Genomic DNA, 15,204 nt, shown 5'->3' on the forward strand with positions numbered 1-15,204 from the left:
AAACGATTTTACATAAAACATATGTTTTTTGTATAATTGTTTTACTTTATATAAACTGTTAAGATCTCTGCTATGGAAAAATGTAATGCTCGCAACTCAAAATTTAAAAGATCTTACAATGGTTGTGGTCGGAATTAATTTTTTATAACTATCGCTATAAAAAAAATGCAGCACGAGGAACTTTCACTCACTTTCGTTTACTTTACATTTTATTTAGTTTCATTAACATTTTTTTTAAATCTTATTTAACTCATATTTATTCATACTATTAATTTTTGCCATACTGTTCATACTATTAACTATCGCCAAAAATGTTTATACTTTAAAATCAACCATATATTTTAAACTGTTTCAAAACAGTTTAAATCAATCATTGCTGTTCATTTTAAATTTACAACAAACATGACAGTGCAAAACAAGACCATCACATCAAATGAAAAACAAGAGACTTAAAGTTCATGACCATTGTTGTTTTTTTAATGTACTTTTTAATTTTACTTATAAAAGTATATTATTATAAAATACTTTTATAAGTGAATGTATACATTTTTACTAATGTTTTACATGGATATTAAGGTATAAGAATAAAAAAAATTATAATATATGTATATGTATTTATATGTAATTATAAATTTTATGTGTTTATTATAAGTATAGTTGTAACACTAAAAATTATTTTTTGCAACTGTAACTTAAAAAGAAACATAAAATTTTAAAACTTTTTAATTTTTTTTTGTTTATGTTGTGAAGCTGTTCGGCTTTTTGTTCGACTTTGTGTTATCTAGGTAATCCATGGAGTGATGTGCGTAATACAGTAACTTTTGACACACTTTGAGTTATTTTTAATGGAGATTTGTCGATAGCAAATTAATTCTGAAAATGTTTTGAACAAATTTTAAAAAATTATCTAAAAAAAAATATTTAATTACTCGTTTAATTGCACGAATAAATAGTTTTGAATAATATAAAATAACTTATCATATATTTACTTACATTTGATACAATATTAGTAGTTAAATATTAGGTTTGTAAAAACCAGGTACTATTTTAGGTGAAAGTAAACCAGGATACAATTTTTAAATGAGTAGGTGGAAGTATCAATTTTCACTTTTGTTTTGACTTAGCATAAATTTTAGAATAAATGACGCTGTAAAAAATTAAAGATGCATTCCAGCTTTTTTCTATTCCTAAATGTTATGATTTTATTTTGAATTTCATTTATCATAATTATATTCTTTGATTCGTTTATTTTTGATTTTTTGTGAGTTATTGTGATTTATTATGTTTTAAATTAATATAATAAATTATGATTTATTATGTTTATAAATTAATATAATAAATTATGTTATGTATGTAATATTATGTTTTAAATTAAAATAATAAATTATGATTTATTATGTTTATAAATTAATACAATAAATTAAATTTTTTATATTAATTTAATATTCTTTGACTTGTTATTTTGTGCAACATATTCAATAATAATAATATAAATATATAACTGCATTTTCGGCTACATGGTTTTGTCGAATTTTTGTTTATTCGAGTTAAACTTCAAATTTGTTAGTACCGACAACTAGTCTAATAGGAACTTGTATAAAGTGGAGGCATTTTTACCAAAGTAACGTGCTCGTTTGTTTATCAACAATAGCAAGATTTTTATTCTATTGGCGGAAATTTTGAAATTCAACAAGTTTCTCTTTTCTATAAGCTGATTTAGAAAATGAAATCAGGAGAAGGTTTTATTTATTATTTTTTTTAATTTCTTTTTATAGCTTTAATTTAAAAGTTTACTTAGAGTACGGTAACTATCTAAACTCAATTTTTAATAGAGTACTCTCCTAAAAAATCAATGCGAACCTTATCTACGTTATTCCTCAATCATATTTATTTATTTTTGGCTATGTAGAGTTAAAACGTTGTTCCTAGAAATTTCGAAATTTTTGAATAAAAAATGCTCTTCTGTTTAACAAAAATCTTTTTCTTTAAAAAATATCTAGGAAATATTTGTTATAATGATCAAAGCTTATCCACAGCTACGATAAAATTTATTTGGTTAATTTTTTTAAAACATGCAGTGTTGTCACCAACCTATATTGTTAGATTAATTGCATTTTGCATTAGTTAGCGCAACAGCATGGGGTTTGCGCTAGGGTCAACCCAATTTTTCATAAGTTAGCGCAACATCGTTTTAATGCCAGTTTAACGGTAAATTATAATAATAATTTGCGGCATTAGGCAAAGGAAACATCTACAGCTTAATACAAAGATTGACTCATTGTAATACCAGGTCAATAAAACTTTCACCGTTGGCCCGATGATCAGCTAATCATGAATCAACGCGATGCTAACCTATTTTCAATACTAACACTACAAATACGTTTGGCTAACGTTGAGCTAACAAAATTGTTTGCGTTATTACTAAATTGTACATTGTGAACCACAAAAATAACAATTAAAAATAGCATTAAAAAAAAAAATTTTTTTAATGAATAAAAATGAGCTATTGCTTTTACTTAGTAATTGGTCAGATTTACGTGAATAAAAAACTTGACGAATTTTCCTTAAGTTTTTATTTACGTAAAACTGAGCAATTACTGAGTAAATTGCTTAACGTGAATAAAAATTTGAATACGTGAATAAAAATACGTGAATAAAAATTTGAATACGTGAATAAAAATTTGAGCAAAACTGCTAAAGGGTTTATTCACGTAAATCTGATCAATTACTGAGTAAAAGGAATAGCTCATTTTTATTCACCCGGCCTAATAACTCGAATAAAATAATTTCAACTTGTCACAAATGATAATTCAAGACAAGTAAAATATTTTAACGAAAAAAATAGTTTTTTTATAAACTGTAAAATAAATTTTATCTTTGTTTTATACAAAACTTTTAATTGATCGGTAAAAAATCTTGAAAAAGTTTAATGTTTGAGAACAGAACAGAAGCAGAAACAGATGTTTATTTTAAAAATTTAATGTTAAAGAAGTGAAGTTTATTTGAAAAATGACTACAGACTCATTGATTATTTTAAATGTTATTTTTCCACGAAAACTCGGATAGCCACTCGTTTAGTGTAAGCTTTGTATGTATGTATGTATTTTGCCATAAAGAATTTTTTTACAAAATTAGACTTTTACAAAAAGTATATACACGGCTGGGGCAAGAAGAAGACAAGTTTAGTCTTACTGCCAAGCCCCTTAAAAACAAGAATATAAATAAAAAAAAAAAAGTATATCACAATGTAATATATGCCTAAAATACATATATAAATGCAATTATAAAAAATGCTTTTTATATGTATATAATTTTATTTTTTTTCAAGCTTTTATTTATTAAGATTTCGAATTTAAAAATAATTAAAAATGCGATAAAACATGAACATCAAAGAAAGCTAAAGATTCAGATTAAAATCAAAAATAAATGTGATCAAAAATAAAGTAAATAACAAGTAAATAAAACGAGTGATTACTCCTATTTAAAAGTTTCAGAAGAAGTCTAGTTCGTTATCAATTATCAAAAGTTTATTTCTTATTTTATTTATAAATTGAGCAAGGAAAGGAATTTTTTTTAACTCATTATCCAATAACGTGTTCCATAATTTAGGTCCTCTGATTGCAATCGAGAACTTAGTAGCAGAATAATATGCTTTTGGTTGAAAATAATTGTTATTTGAAAATCTTGTTGGTTATAAATGATTTATTTTTTCGAAAAATGAGTTAAATAAAATGGGTGCCATTTTATGATCTCCTTTGAACATAAATATAAGAATATGATATAAACTAAGTTGAAATACGTTGAGTATTTTTAATATATTAAAAAGAAATTTAGTGTGCGAGAAGCGATCCACATTTCCAATAATTCTTACAGCGTGTTTTTGTTTAATTAAAAGCTTTTTATTTTTAGATACATTAGTCCTGCACCAAGCAACGTTAAAGTAATTTAGATAGAAATGAATAAAAGAAAAACAAATAAATTTCAAACAAGTTTGGTTTAACAACTGCTATATAAGAGGCCTATATTTTTTGAGATTTTATTATAGATTATACGTATGTGCTCTTTCCACGTTACATTTTCATCTAAAACTACACCTAGAAACAACAAAGAACGCTCTCTTTTGACATTAAGAGTTATTAATAAAAAGCTTAGGAAGTTTTAAGGGAATGTTATCTTTATCATGAAGACGATGGAAGAAAGTATATTTTGTTTTTTTAATATTTATGGACTCTGTTCATTGTTGCAAATAAAACATTAATATCTTTATTAGAATAAAATACCTTAGTATCGTCGGCAAAAAAAATTGAGTTTAAGATATTGGAAAGTTTACTCAAGTCATTTATATAAATGAGAAATAAAAGTGGTCCTAGAATTGATCCTTGGGGGACTCCGCAGTTAATTGTCATTAAATCTGTTTTTTCGCCATCATATAAAATGCATTGATTTCTATTCTTCAAATAACTCTTAAACCAATCTAAGTTAGAATTTATGATACCATATTTTTTAAGTTTATATAGAAGAATATTATGTTCTACGGTATCAAACGCTTTGCTAAGATTAATAAAGACACCTAAGGTAAATTTTTGCTCATCAAAAGCTTTAAATATTTCTTGTACTAGATTAATTATTGCATGATCGGACGAAGGACCGGATTTAAAACCAAATTGTTTATTGTAAAGAATATTATTTACATTGAAGAAGAAATAAAGTCTATTACACATTACACGCTCCAAAATCTTGGAAAAACAATTAAGAATTGAGATCGGTCTGTAGTTGGAAACATCAGAAGGATTACCTGTTTTAAAAATTGGTGTAACCTTTGCACTTTTTAGTTTTCCAGGAAAACCTCCATGTTTTAAAGATAAATTAAAAATATGTAAAAGTGGTATTGTTATATATTTTAGTAAATTAATAACGACATTACTGCTGACATTATCTAAATCTGAACTTTTGTTAGGTTTTAACATGGATACTGAATTTAATAATTCTTCCTTTGTAAGGTGATGATTAGGCATAATAGCATTATTTGATGTCAAGTGTGATTTAAAGCTTATTTTAGATGGTTCAATTTTAGCGGCTAAACTTTTACCAACATCAACAAAAAAGTTATTAAGCGTTTCTGCTACCATAAATTTATCAACAACTAATTATTATTGAATTTGAGATTTTTTGGCAGAGCATGATAAGCTTGATTTAAAAAATGTATGCATTTATGCATACATTGTAAAAGGTGCAAAACAAACGTTTAGTCCTAATATGTAAACATATACATATAGTTTTAATATATAAAAATTTGTGTATGCTTGTTTGTAAATATGTTTGTATGTCTTTTATAAGTTACTATACCGTTCATCTAACCCTTGCCAAATTTGGCACAGAGTATTATTATGTAGTACTATTAATTAATAGTACTATGGGTAAAAGTTAGGTTATACATGAAAATATACTGTCATCTTTTAGTCACCACATTGAAATTCGTTGTTTGTTTTATTTTTGCTAACCCTGGCAAGCTATGGTTAGAGAAATTAGCAAGATATATAATAGATGAAAATTTAGTTTTATTGTTTTTTTTTATCTTTTTTATTATCCCACCAATACTCTGATTACCGAATTACTTATATATTAATGCATTTGAAGTACCATGTAATGATTTGTGGTTTTTTTATAGTACCATGTATTGATTATAAATGATTTATTGAGATAATGCAACTAATTGAAACTAATGCCCTAATGTCCTTTAATACATTGAATATTTTTATTGATTTCTCAGATTCTGTTTAAACGGTGAAAAACAGGTTTGTGGATATCAAATATATGGAAATTTTTGGAGAAATCATAATTAAGTCATCCAAAGGTTCATAAATAAGCAGTTTAACGTTTTTGTTACAGTCAATCTTGTTATAGTCAATCTTGTTACAGTCAATCTTGTTACAGTCAATCTTGTTACAGTCAATCTTGTTACAGTCAATCTTGTTACAGTCAATCTTGTTACAGTCAATCTTGTTACAGTCAATCTTGATCAAGTTTAAGGAGAAACTCGTTTCTTGTAAGATATATGTTAACTCCTTTGCAATGTTAATAGGAAAGATGTACAGCAATAGTGAACAAAAAATACAACTATAGAAAAGACACGATATCACATTGCTTGTATGTTTCATGCGCTCGGTCAGGTATTGTTATTTCTTGAGCACATTTTTTCGGTTTGGCTCATTAAATTCATATGAAAAAAAACTTATCATTTGGACGTCCTCATCAATGGTAATCATTTTGGAAAACTCTATTATATAACTCAAAACATTATTTTTTGATGCTGATAACTTTTTGTCTTATTAGTAAAATTAAAGTCATTATTTAACTCAAAAAAATTCAGGACATTTTTATTCATATGTAAATCAAGATTTCATCGTGTAAAAAGTATACTAGCAAGTGATGGTAAATAAACATTCAATCTGAAGTAAAATTGAGCATCATTAGTATGGAGGTTTGGGTATTAATTTGGGCAATCGATTTGTTATTCTGTAATTCGTGGTACCTTATTTTTTGATTCGATGTGTTTTTGATTGTTTTTATTAAACATTTTTATATGTTTTCGAACTATTTTCATATAATCGTTATCTAATTTTTATATAATCTTTATCTAATTTTTTATTTAAAGCGCGTAAATTAAAGAAACTGTCACATTTAACGCATTGATTAATGAACAGAGGGTTATAACAAATAAAGGCACAGATATGAGATTTTTTAGTATTTCATACTGTTAGTACAGACTAGGGCTTGGCAAAAACCGGCTTTCCGTTTTTTTAAATTTTAAAACCGGGTAACCGGTTTTACACCGGTTTTTTATTATAATAAGGAATTTTTATGATTTCTGTATAAATTCACTGTAACCTACTAAATTTATATTCTGGAATTTGATTTGTAAACGAAAGAAAACATAGAAAAAGAAAACAAAATTTAGCAAAATCATTTTTTTTTTCAACAATAAATACACAGTTTTTTTAACATTAAAAATTATGTTTTTTAATAAAATAGTATTTAAGAAAGACTAATGTATCCAACAGATGAAGTTTTATAGAAGAACGTAATTTTGTACAGAAATTACCGGCGATTGAAAAAACTTTCTCACTTTCTGTTGATGTAGGTTGGATTGATGCCAGAGCATTTAATACGTTTTGAACAGTTGTCGATTTTGTTTTATTGACACTTAACATTTTTAATTTGATTTGAAAGAATGATACAAAACTGTGTTAGTTTGCATTTTTACATACTTCTGCAACCTGCAAAACTTCCGATATTGATTGCTGCAATTGCTGCGCTAAAAATGGTGGTTCTGATGTTGTTGCAATCAACTCCACTTGATTTTCTAGAATCCTTATTTATAGATGGTTGTGAATCTGAACCATTACATAATCTTTCAGTTAACATCGTTGGGAGTTCACGCCTCCTTCCTAACGAATGTTGCAAAACTTGCCCAGAGGTGAGGTTTGAACAACAAAGGCAAATGCGCTACCACTGCGCAACGGCTGCTCTAATATTTAATATTCTGCTGGCTTTAATATTTGAATTAAATTTAGCAAGATAGAAAAGTCTTATTCATTGTATAAATTTTCACACCCAATTCTTTGAGTGCTTTTTTATGCAAACTTCATAACATCACAGGTATAAGAGAATTCCATCTGGTTTTCATAAGTCATAAGTTACACATAAGTGAAAGTTTTTTACCTTTTTTCTTCTTAGTATATTGTTGCAATAGGTCATTTCTTATGGAGATTTTTTAAAAAATCTCCATAATCTTTCTTAAGTTTTGTAATACTTCATTAATGTTGCATCAAATTGTATTCGATTTCATTATTACAGATTACATATATATTTAAATTAGGTATTTAAATTCTCCAGAAAAAGAGTTAAACTGATTTTCAGCTTTCTCATCAGAATCTGAACTTTAAGAATCTGATACGTTACTGACTGGCTTATCAACTACAGAATCTGATACTTTATTGACTGGCTTATCAACTACAGAATCTGATACTTTATTGACTGGCTTATCAACTACAGACACTTTTTTGTAAAAAGCGTCTATTACAGCCAAATGAATAGCATGATTAATGCAAAACTGGTTTTCGATTTGATTTAACTGTGCATATTTTTTCATAATTCTAGCTCCATCTTGTGTCGATGCAAGTATATGAGTAAATTAAATACCATGCTCCATCAATTTTTGTTCAACTAATGACTGAACTTTGCATAAATCCTATGAACCTTCTATATTAATTCTATATTAAAGTCCAATTTTATAACGATCTTCTGGTGAATGTAATGTTACATTTAAATACCTTTTGGAGTTATAGCTAGCCCGTTCATCTGTTGTTATTGAGAAACGTGTTTCTGATTGAGATATTGTTGTTAACTTATTCTTTAATTCTAATTTTTTCTCTTTAGAAAAGTTTATGATCAATTATTTGATTTTCTTTTTGCTCCTAGGCATTTCATAATCACATTTTGTAATAAACTCTGCAATCGCACTTGAAAATCTAATAGCACGAATAGAAAACTCATTGTATGATGCACACTTAGCCAATAATTCTTTCATTGTTATTCTTTCTATGAAATTTGTTTTTGCTTTTTTCTGTGTTGGCTGATTAAGCTGAGTGGAAGATGCTCATTATTTTTATTCAAACCATCTTAAAATTTGCTCAAAGATGGTTTGCTAAATTTGATCTGCACACTTTTTAACAAAACGGTATATGTTGCATTTTGCAATAATTGGTATTTCTTTATGACAAATTTGCCATCCTCTTGATTTTTTCATACCTAAAACAAAAATAATTTTTTTTTTTCATTAATTATTAAACATTAATTTTTATCAATGCACAGTAACAATAATATCTTTTTTATTCATTATAAATTTAGTTCGAGTCTAATGAACTTGTATCATCTTTTCTTTTAAGCCTCTTTTTTCTTATCAATTTTTCTTTTTTTGTGGCAACTCAATTTTTTATATGGCAACTTTTTTTTTATATTTCTACTATTCATAACTGAATATACTACTCTTAACTTAAAATTATGCATAAAACTGTTTAGAAAAGTATAATTTAAAAATATACTACGATTTATAATTTTTAAAGTAATACAAAACTTAAAATTACAAAAATTAATTTGTTGAAAAAAATTTGTTTTTGTTGTTTAATTATTTTAATTGAAATTGTTATTTAACAATTAACAACCAATTACAATCTCCAATTAAAACAACACCAAAAAATTAAACAACAAACGAAATGAAAAGTTGACAAAATACTTTAAGTTAGGTACTTGTATATCAAAATATTGCAATATTCCAAGCGATTTTCAAAATTATATATATTTGTGCTTTCCACGTTACTCCTTAGCTGTTCAAAACAAGAAACCTTCGATTTATTTACCTATTTGTTTACGTAAAACTAACGACCGGTTTTTTTTAGAAAAAAAACCGAAAACCGGTTTTTTTTAGAAAAAAAAACCGGTTTTCGGTTTCGAAAAAAGTGAACAAAAAACCGGTCAATGGTTGCGGTTTCCACTGGTAGCCATGCCATAGACTACATATTATGACTATATAGAGAAGTCTAGCAACAGCATACTAAAATTTAATTGTTATAAATATCTTTTAATACTAAACAAATAATTAAACAGTTATAAACAGTCCTAAAAACGGTAAATCAAACTAAAAAAAACTTTTTAAAAGAGATTTAAAAATTATTAACAAAAAGCACTTCAGAGAAGTTTTCGCTGAAATATTAATTTTGAAATCCATTCATTTTGAAAGACTCTTTATTTTATTATAAATCATTGCATTATGTACAATAAGTTCCCTTTACAATAACTTCCAATCAATGATTGACTAAAAGCATATTTACCAACCTTTAAAATTTGATAACAATAAGAAAAGTAACTTGAAAATGAATTTTTTTTGAATAATGATACTTGTAGTCATTTGAAAAATTCTTGAAATATAAAAATACTACTGCGCGTGCGTATATAACTTCACTTATTTAGTAAGTTTGAACGCCCATGTGATCGATCTGATTTTAACTTACAACTCTTTTATGATAAAATCTTCCTTTTTTTTTCTTGAATTTTTTCTTATCTTTTAAGTTCTTCTTATTCTTTATCTTAATGTAAACATTAAATGTAGTTTTTAATAAAATATTCAATGATACATTAACTCTGTATACAAAAATGAAATATTTAAGTATAAAAAAAAATACGATTATGCATTGCATATTCATTTTGTCATAAATTATATGAAGGGCTTATTGTGAAACAATGACAAGCCACACTTTTTTCAAAAATGAGTTATTATCATTTTTATAATCATAATAGTATACGCAATTTTTATTTTTTTGTCCAATATATAATATCCATTAGTATTTTTATGATGTATAAATTTGAGAGAATAATAGGTAAGCACTGATTTTATAGATTTAAATAAAACTTAAAAGTTATTTTTCTCAAGTATTTGTTTTTGTGGCTTGTCATTGTTTCAAAATAAGCCCTTCATATATAATATTATATCATATATTATATATTTTACATTTTGTCTTTAGTTATTTTAATACTGGCAGGAGCTTTTCTATGTTTATCATTGACTTTTGTTGTGTTCAAGTTATGTCAATATTTACGCAATAAAAAAAATAAATTCAAGAATGTTGATAAAAGGACCATATGTTGTCCGAATAATAGTGACATCCAACCCTCACTTCGAACAGTAGAAACTCAATTACCGGTTGAAAATCAGCTGTCAAACAATTCATCGGTTTGTTGATAATATTTGCTTTTTTTATCTTTTGTATTCTATATTAAAAATATAAAAATTTTAAAATCAAGTTAATTTGAATTTTAAGCATTGTTTATGCGGAAAAGAAAAGACTCCAACAGTTTTAGTTGTTAATGAAAATTATCCAAGGGAAAGATCATATTCTGAGCTGTCGGATAGTGTATTTCTAGACGAGCCTTACAACTTTAAACCAAGGGCTATGTCTCAAATAGAGTTAAAGCAATATAAGAGAAGCCAGGAAGCGATGGAACATATAAGAATAAAAAACATGAAAGGTAAATATTACAAGCTTTTCAAATTTAAAAAAAAAACAACAGAATATATAGAATTAAAAAAACTTTAAACCAATCAACATTTCTTAGATGTAATTTTTTTAACTTATATTATTTCAGTGTATAATTCTGCAAACGATTGTTCACGGTCAGTTGTCCCTAGTAAAATAAATAGTGAAGTTAATTTACCGAATTATGATAGTGATAAAGTTTCAACGGACAGTTTATTCAGCGACAGTGACAAATCAGGCTCAGGTTCTTCTAGTATGGGTTATAAAGAGCGCAACGTTGAGTATCTGAGTTCTATAAGACAAAAGTTAGCATCCAACCGCAATAGTAAACAGATTCAGTTAAGAAAAATAAAAATAGGAACAATAACAATGAAAGCTAAATTTCAGAACAACACTGGATCTCTTGAAATTAATATAATCCAAATTATCAACTTTAATGAAAAAACACGAAAGTCCATTCTTAATTATATGGTTTGTTTGAGTATAATGCCAGGGAATATGCAAACAAAAACCTCAAAGTGCGTAAAAAATTCAAATGGGTTGATCTTTAATGAGCAATTTTGTTTCTATAACTTAGATTTTACACAACTACATTTGTATAGTTTAAAAATTACGTTGATTAGTTGTAACAAGTTTAAACGAAAAAAATCTGTTGCAGAATCGCTAATACATCTTACTAATCTTAAACATGCTGGTGAAAAATCCAACATATATTCTGATCTATTTTGCCGTTTCAAATCAAAAGTAAATAATTTTGGTTTGTATTTAGATATGGTTTGTCATTGCAAAGGTTAATATTTATGTTCTTATTTTAGGCTTCTATGGCTTCCTTGCACATTTCTTTATGTCACCAAGCAACAATATCCAAATTAGATGTGATTATTGAAGAAGCAAAACAACTTCCAAAGTTTTCAAGTAAATTTTATTTAAAATAAAAATTATAGCTCGATTTTTTTAATTGTAAATAAATAATACAATTTAATTATAAATTAGCAGCCGAGGCGCAGCGTTTAGAGTTCAGGCTCAGAACTAAGAAGTTCAAGGTTCAATGCCGGCTCTGACCATATAAGTGACATTGGTAACGAAAGAAGCGATAGCTTCCTGGTTATAGGCTCTTCCGCGGTGCTCTGTGATAAACCGTAGAGTCTTCTTGGAGCCCCTTAATAACTAAAAAAAAGTAGTTATTTTAAATAAATATTATTATTAAGATGCAATTGTTTATACAAATCTTCATTGCTCTTTTTCAGAGGTTTTCAGTTTTAAATTTTTAAACCATTAAGTTGAACAATATTTGCAATGTTGACACAAAGTTGTTGAAAACGATTTTAAAAAGATATTTATTTTATTTTGTGACGTATGTATGCACTTTTTAGTTTTAAAAATGTATGGCACATTTTTAAAACTAAAAATATTTATGAAGAGGTTCTTTAAATTGCTGTATCTTTTAAGCAATTAAATAAATTTTGATGAAATATGAAATCAAATAATGGAATATGATAAGGTTAAAGAATTTTCTTTGAAAAATAGTTTACCTCAATAAAAGACGCTTTTTGAAAGTATTTTTGTTTACCACCTGTTTTAGAGTGGGTATTTTTGCTTTAGTTCTCCACCTGATGTGTACCTCATATCAAAGTTTTTTTATTAAGAGGCTTATTGCAAAAGATTCACACAAATACGTCAAAAGATTCACACAAATACGTCAAAAGATTCACACAAATACGTCAAAATTTAGACAATTCCTCTTTATATATCACGTCAATTGTCTGATGATTTGTTTAAACTATGAAAATTTTTTATAATATCTTTTTATAAAATTAAAACAATTTAATATACAAAGTATATTAAATTAAAAATATATACTGAACAAACTATTCTCTGCAAGATTATCATGCTATACATAGAGGTAAATGTAAGGGAGAATTGTCAAAACTTAAAAACACTTTTCTAACTGTTTAACTTGAGTTTTTCTTGATCTCTAGACTCAAACTAATTCATTATTTATTTTATTTTGACTTTAGTACAATGTTAATATCAAATAAGCAATACTAAAAAGTTTTTTTTTTTAAATGCAATAAAATAATGATTGAAAAATGTGAAAGTTATAAAAAGTACAGTGAAAAATACTGACGTTGCTATTGTGGTAGGCTAACGAACAAGCTCCAAGCTTTGAATTTATTTGTTAATTAGTTTGTTAGTTAATTAGAATTATGTATTATCTCATTTGCTCTTACTAGCACATAAAATGAGAATGTACCAATTCAATAGCAAACCTCATATACAGATTCAAATGTTACTAATCTATGTCTGTTATATGCAAAATTGACTAAGGATATTATTGACATTATTCCACCACATGAATAACATTTTTATGAACATCATGTAAGTTAAACTGTTGTTCTTGTCTTTACTAACAAAAATCTGTAGAAATTTTCAAAAAAGGAAACTGTTATCAGGCAACGTAAGTAATTTTGATGCACCCAGCTATGCTAAGTTTTGTCGTCTTAGAAGAAATAACACTTCATTCTTAAAAAAAATATTCTGGAATGTATTGAAACTTTGATTAGGTTTAATGAAGATAGTTAGCGTATTTTAAAAGTGTTTTTGACAATTTTTGACTAAAATGAAAAAAGTTTTTGTTAAGTGATTTTCTACAAATTTATATATATAATATATATATATATATATATAAATATATATATATATATATAATATATATATATATATATATATATATATATAATATATATATATATATATATATATATATATATATATATATATATATATATATATATATATATATATTGCTGTTGTATAATTAAATTTTAGAAAAAACAACTTTTAATGGAACTTAATTATATATATATATATATATATATATATATATATATATATATATATATATATATATATATATATATATATATATATATACATACATATATATATATATATATATATATATATATATATATATATATATATATATATATATATATATATATATATATTATATAAATTGAACTGAAAACTTCGAAAAAAGGAGCAGTTTATTTAATAACAAATGTATAATATTAAATATTTATCATTCTTAACGTATTTCAGATACTTATGTTACTGTTTCATTATTTCGTGAAGAAGAGATTGAGATGAAAAATACTTCTACAAAGTACAATACAAGTGATCCTTTATTTAACCAATCAATTGAGTTTGATATCGGTACAGACGGTTCTAATCCTCTTTCGGTTTTTACATTGGTTGTTACAGTTTACGATTTAAATTTTTTGGGGAAAAACCGTGTTATTGGTCATGTAATATTTAGTTTGCATTCTCCACAAAAACTTGCTGCAACGCATTGGAATCGCGTACAAAATTTACCCCATCAAACTCATTCTGAGTGGCACTCTCTAATAGATCCAAGTGAAATCTGAATTGCACTCTGAAATAGATCCAAATGAGACCTTTATTTGAACTCTCACATTTTCTACCCATACTTAACAAACTAAATAATAATTTACTCTCTGTTGTTTATGAAGTTTTAATTAATAAATATCTGAAAAACAAACTAAAATTCGTTAATAAAATGCAGCTTTGTCAACTGTTTAGTTTGAAAAAAGTATATATGTATATAAAGAATACAACTATATTTAAGAGTATAACTATATAATCTGTAAATATTTATATACTACATTACATACGCGCGCGTATGAGTGTGTGTGTGTGTGTGTTTGCAATCATATTAAAATATTTTTAACAAATTTTGTTTTAATTTTATTGGAAGATTTCAAACTGTGTTTACGCATATTTTAGGATATTTGATCTTATCTTTTGTAAAAGTATAACTTTTATTTTGAGCGGGAAATTAAGAGGCCGATTATTATTCAAAAAATGGCTGCACCAAGTATTATATTTATAAAAAGCAGCATAAACCTTAGATTTTAGATTGTTTATACTTCAATATAAAGATGTTATTTTTATTAAATATTTCAAAACATATTAGGTATCAACAATTTGAAAAATTTGTACAATATTCGCTTGAGTTCAAAATACAAGAGTTAATCGTCATTAAAATTTTAAATAATGAGCAATTTATACCTATGTCCACTATATT

The 15,204-nt window shown here is 25.8% G+C and overlaps 1 protein-coding gene across 1 annotated transcript; it reads left to right on the forward strand.

Annotated features, from left to right (window-relative positions):
- The first annotated feature begins 1,165 nt into the window (after positions 1–1,165).
- LOC136075288 (synaptotagmin-4-like) lies at positions 1,166–14,658 on the forward strand. Its single transcript, XM_065787920.1, has 6 exons — positions 1,166–1,739; positions 10,581–10,789; positions 10,878–11,085; positions 11,203–11,837; positions 11,909–12,008; positions 14,199–14,658. The coding sequence occupies exons 1-6, from the start codon at positions 1,724–1,726 to the stop codon at positions 14,522–14,524; spliced, it is 1,494 nt and encodes a 497-aa protein (XP_065643992.1). The 5' UTR covers positions 1,166–1,723; the 3' UTR covers positions 14,525–14,658.
- The last annotated feature ends 546 nt before the right edge of the window (positions 14,659–15,204 follow it).

Source organism: Hydra vulgaris, chromosome 01 (assembly GCF_038396675.1).
Source record: "Hydra vulgaris chromosome 01, alternate assembly HydraT2T_AEP".
Lineage (NCBI taxonomy): Eukaryota > Metazoa > Cnidaria > Hydrozoa > Anthoathecata > Hydridae > Hydra > Hydra vulgaris.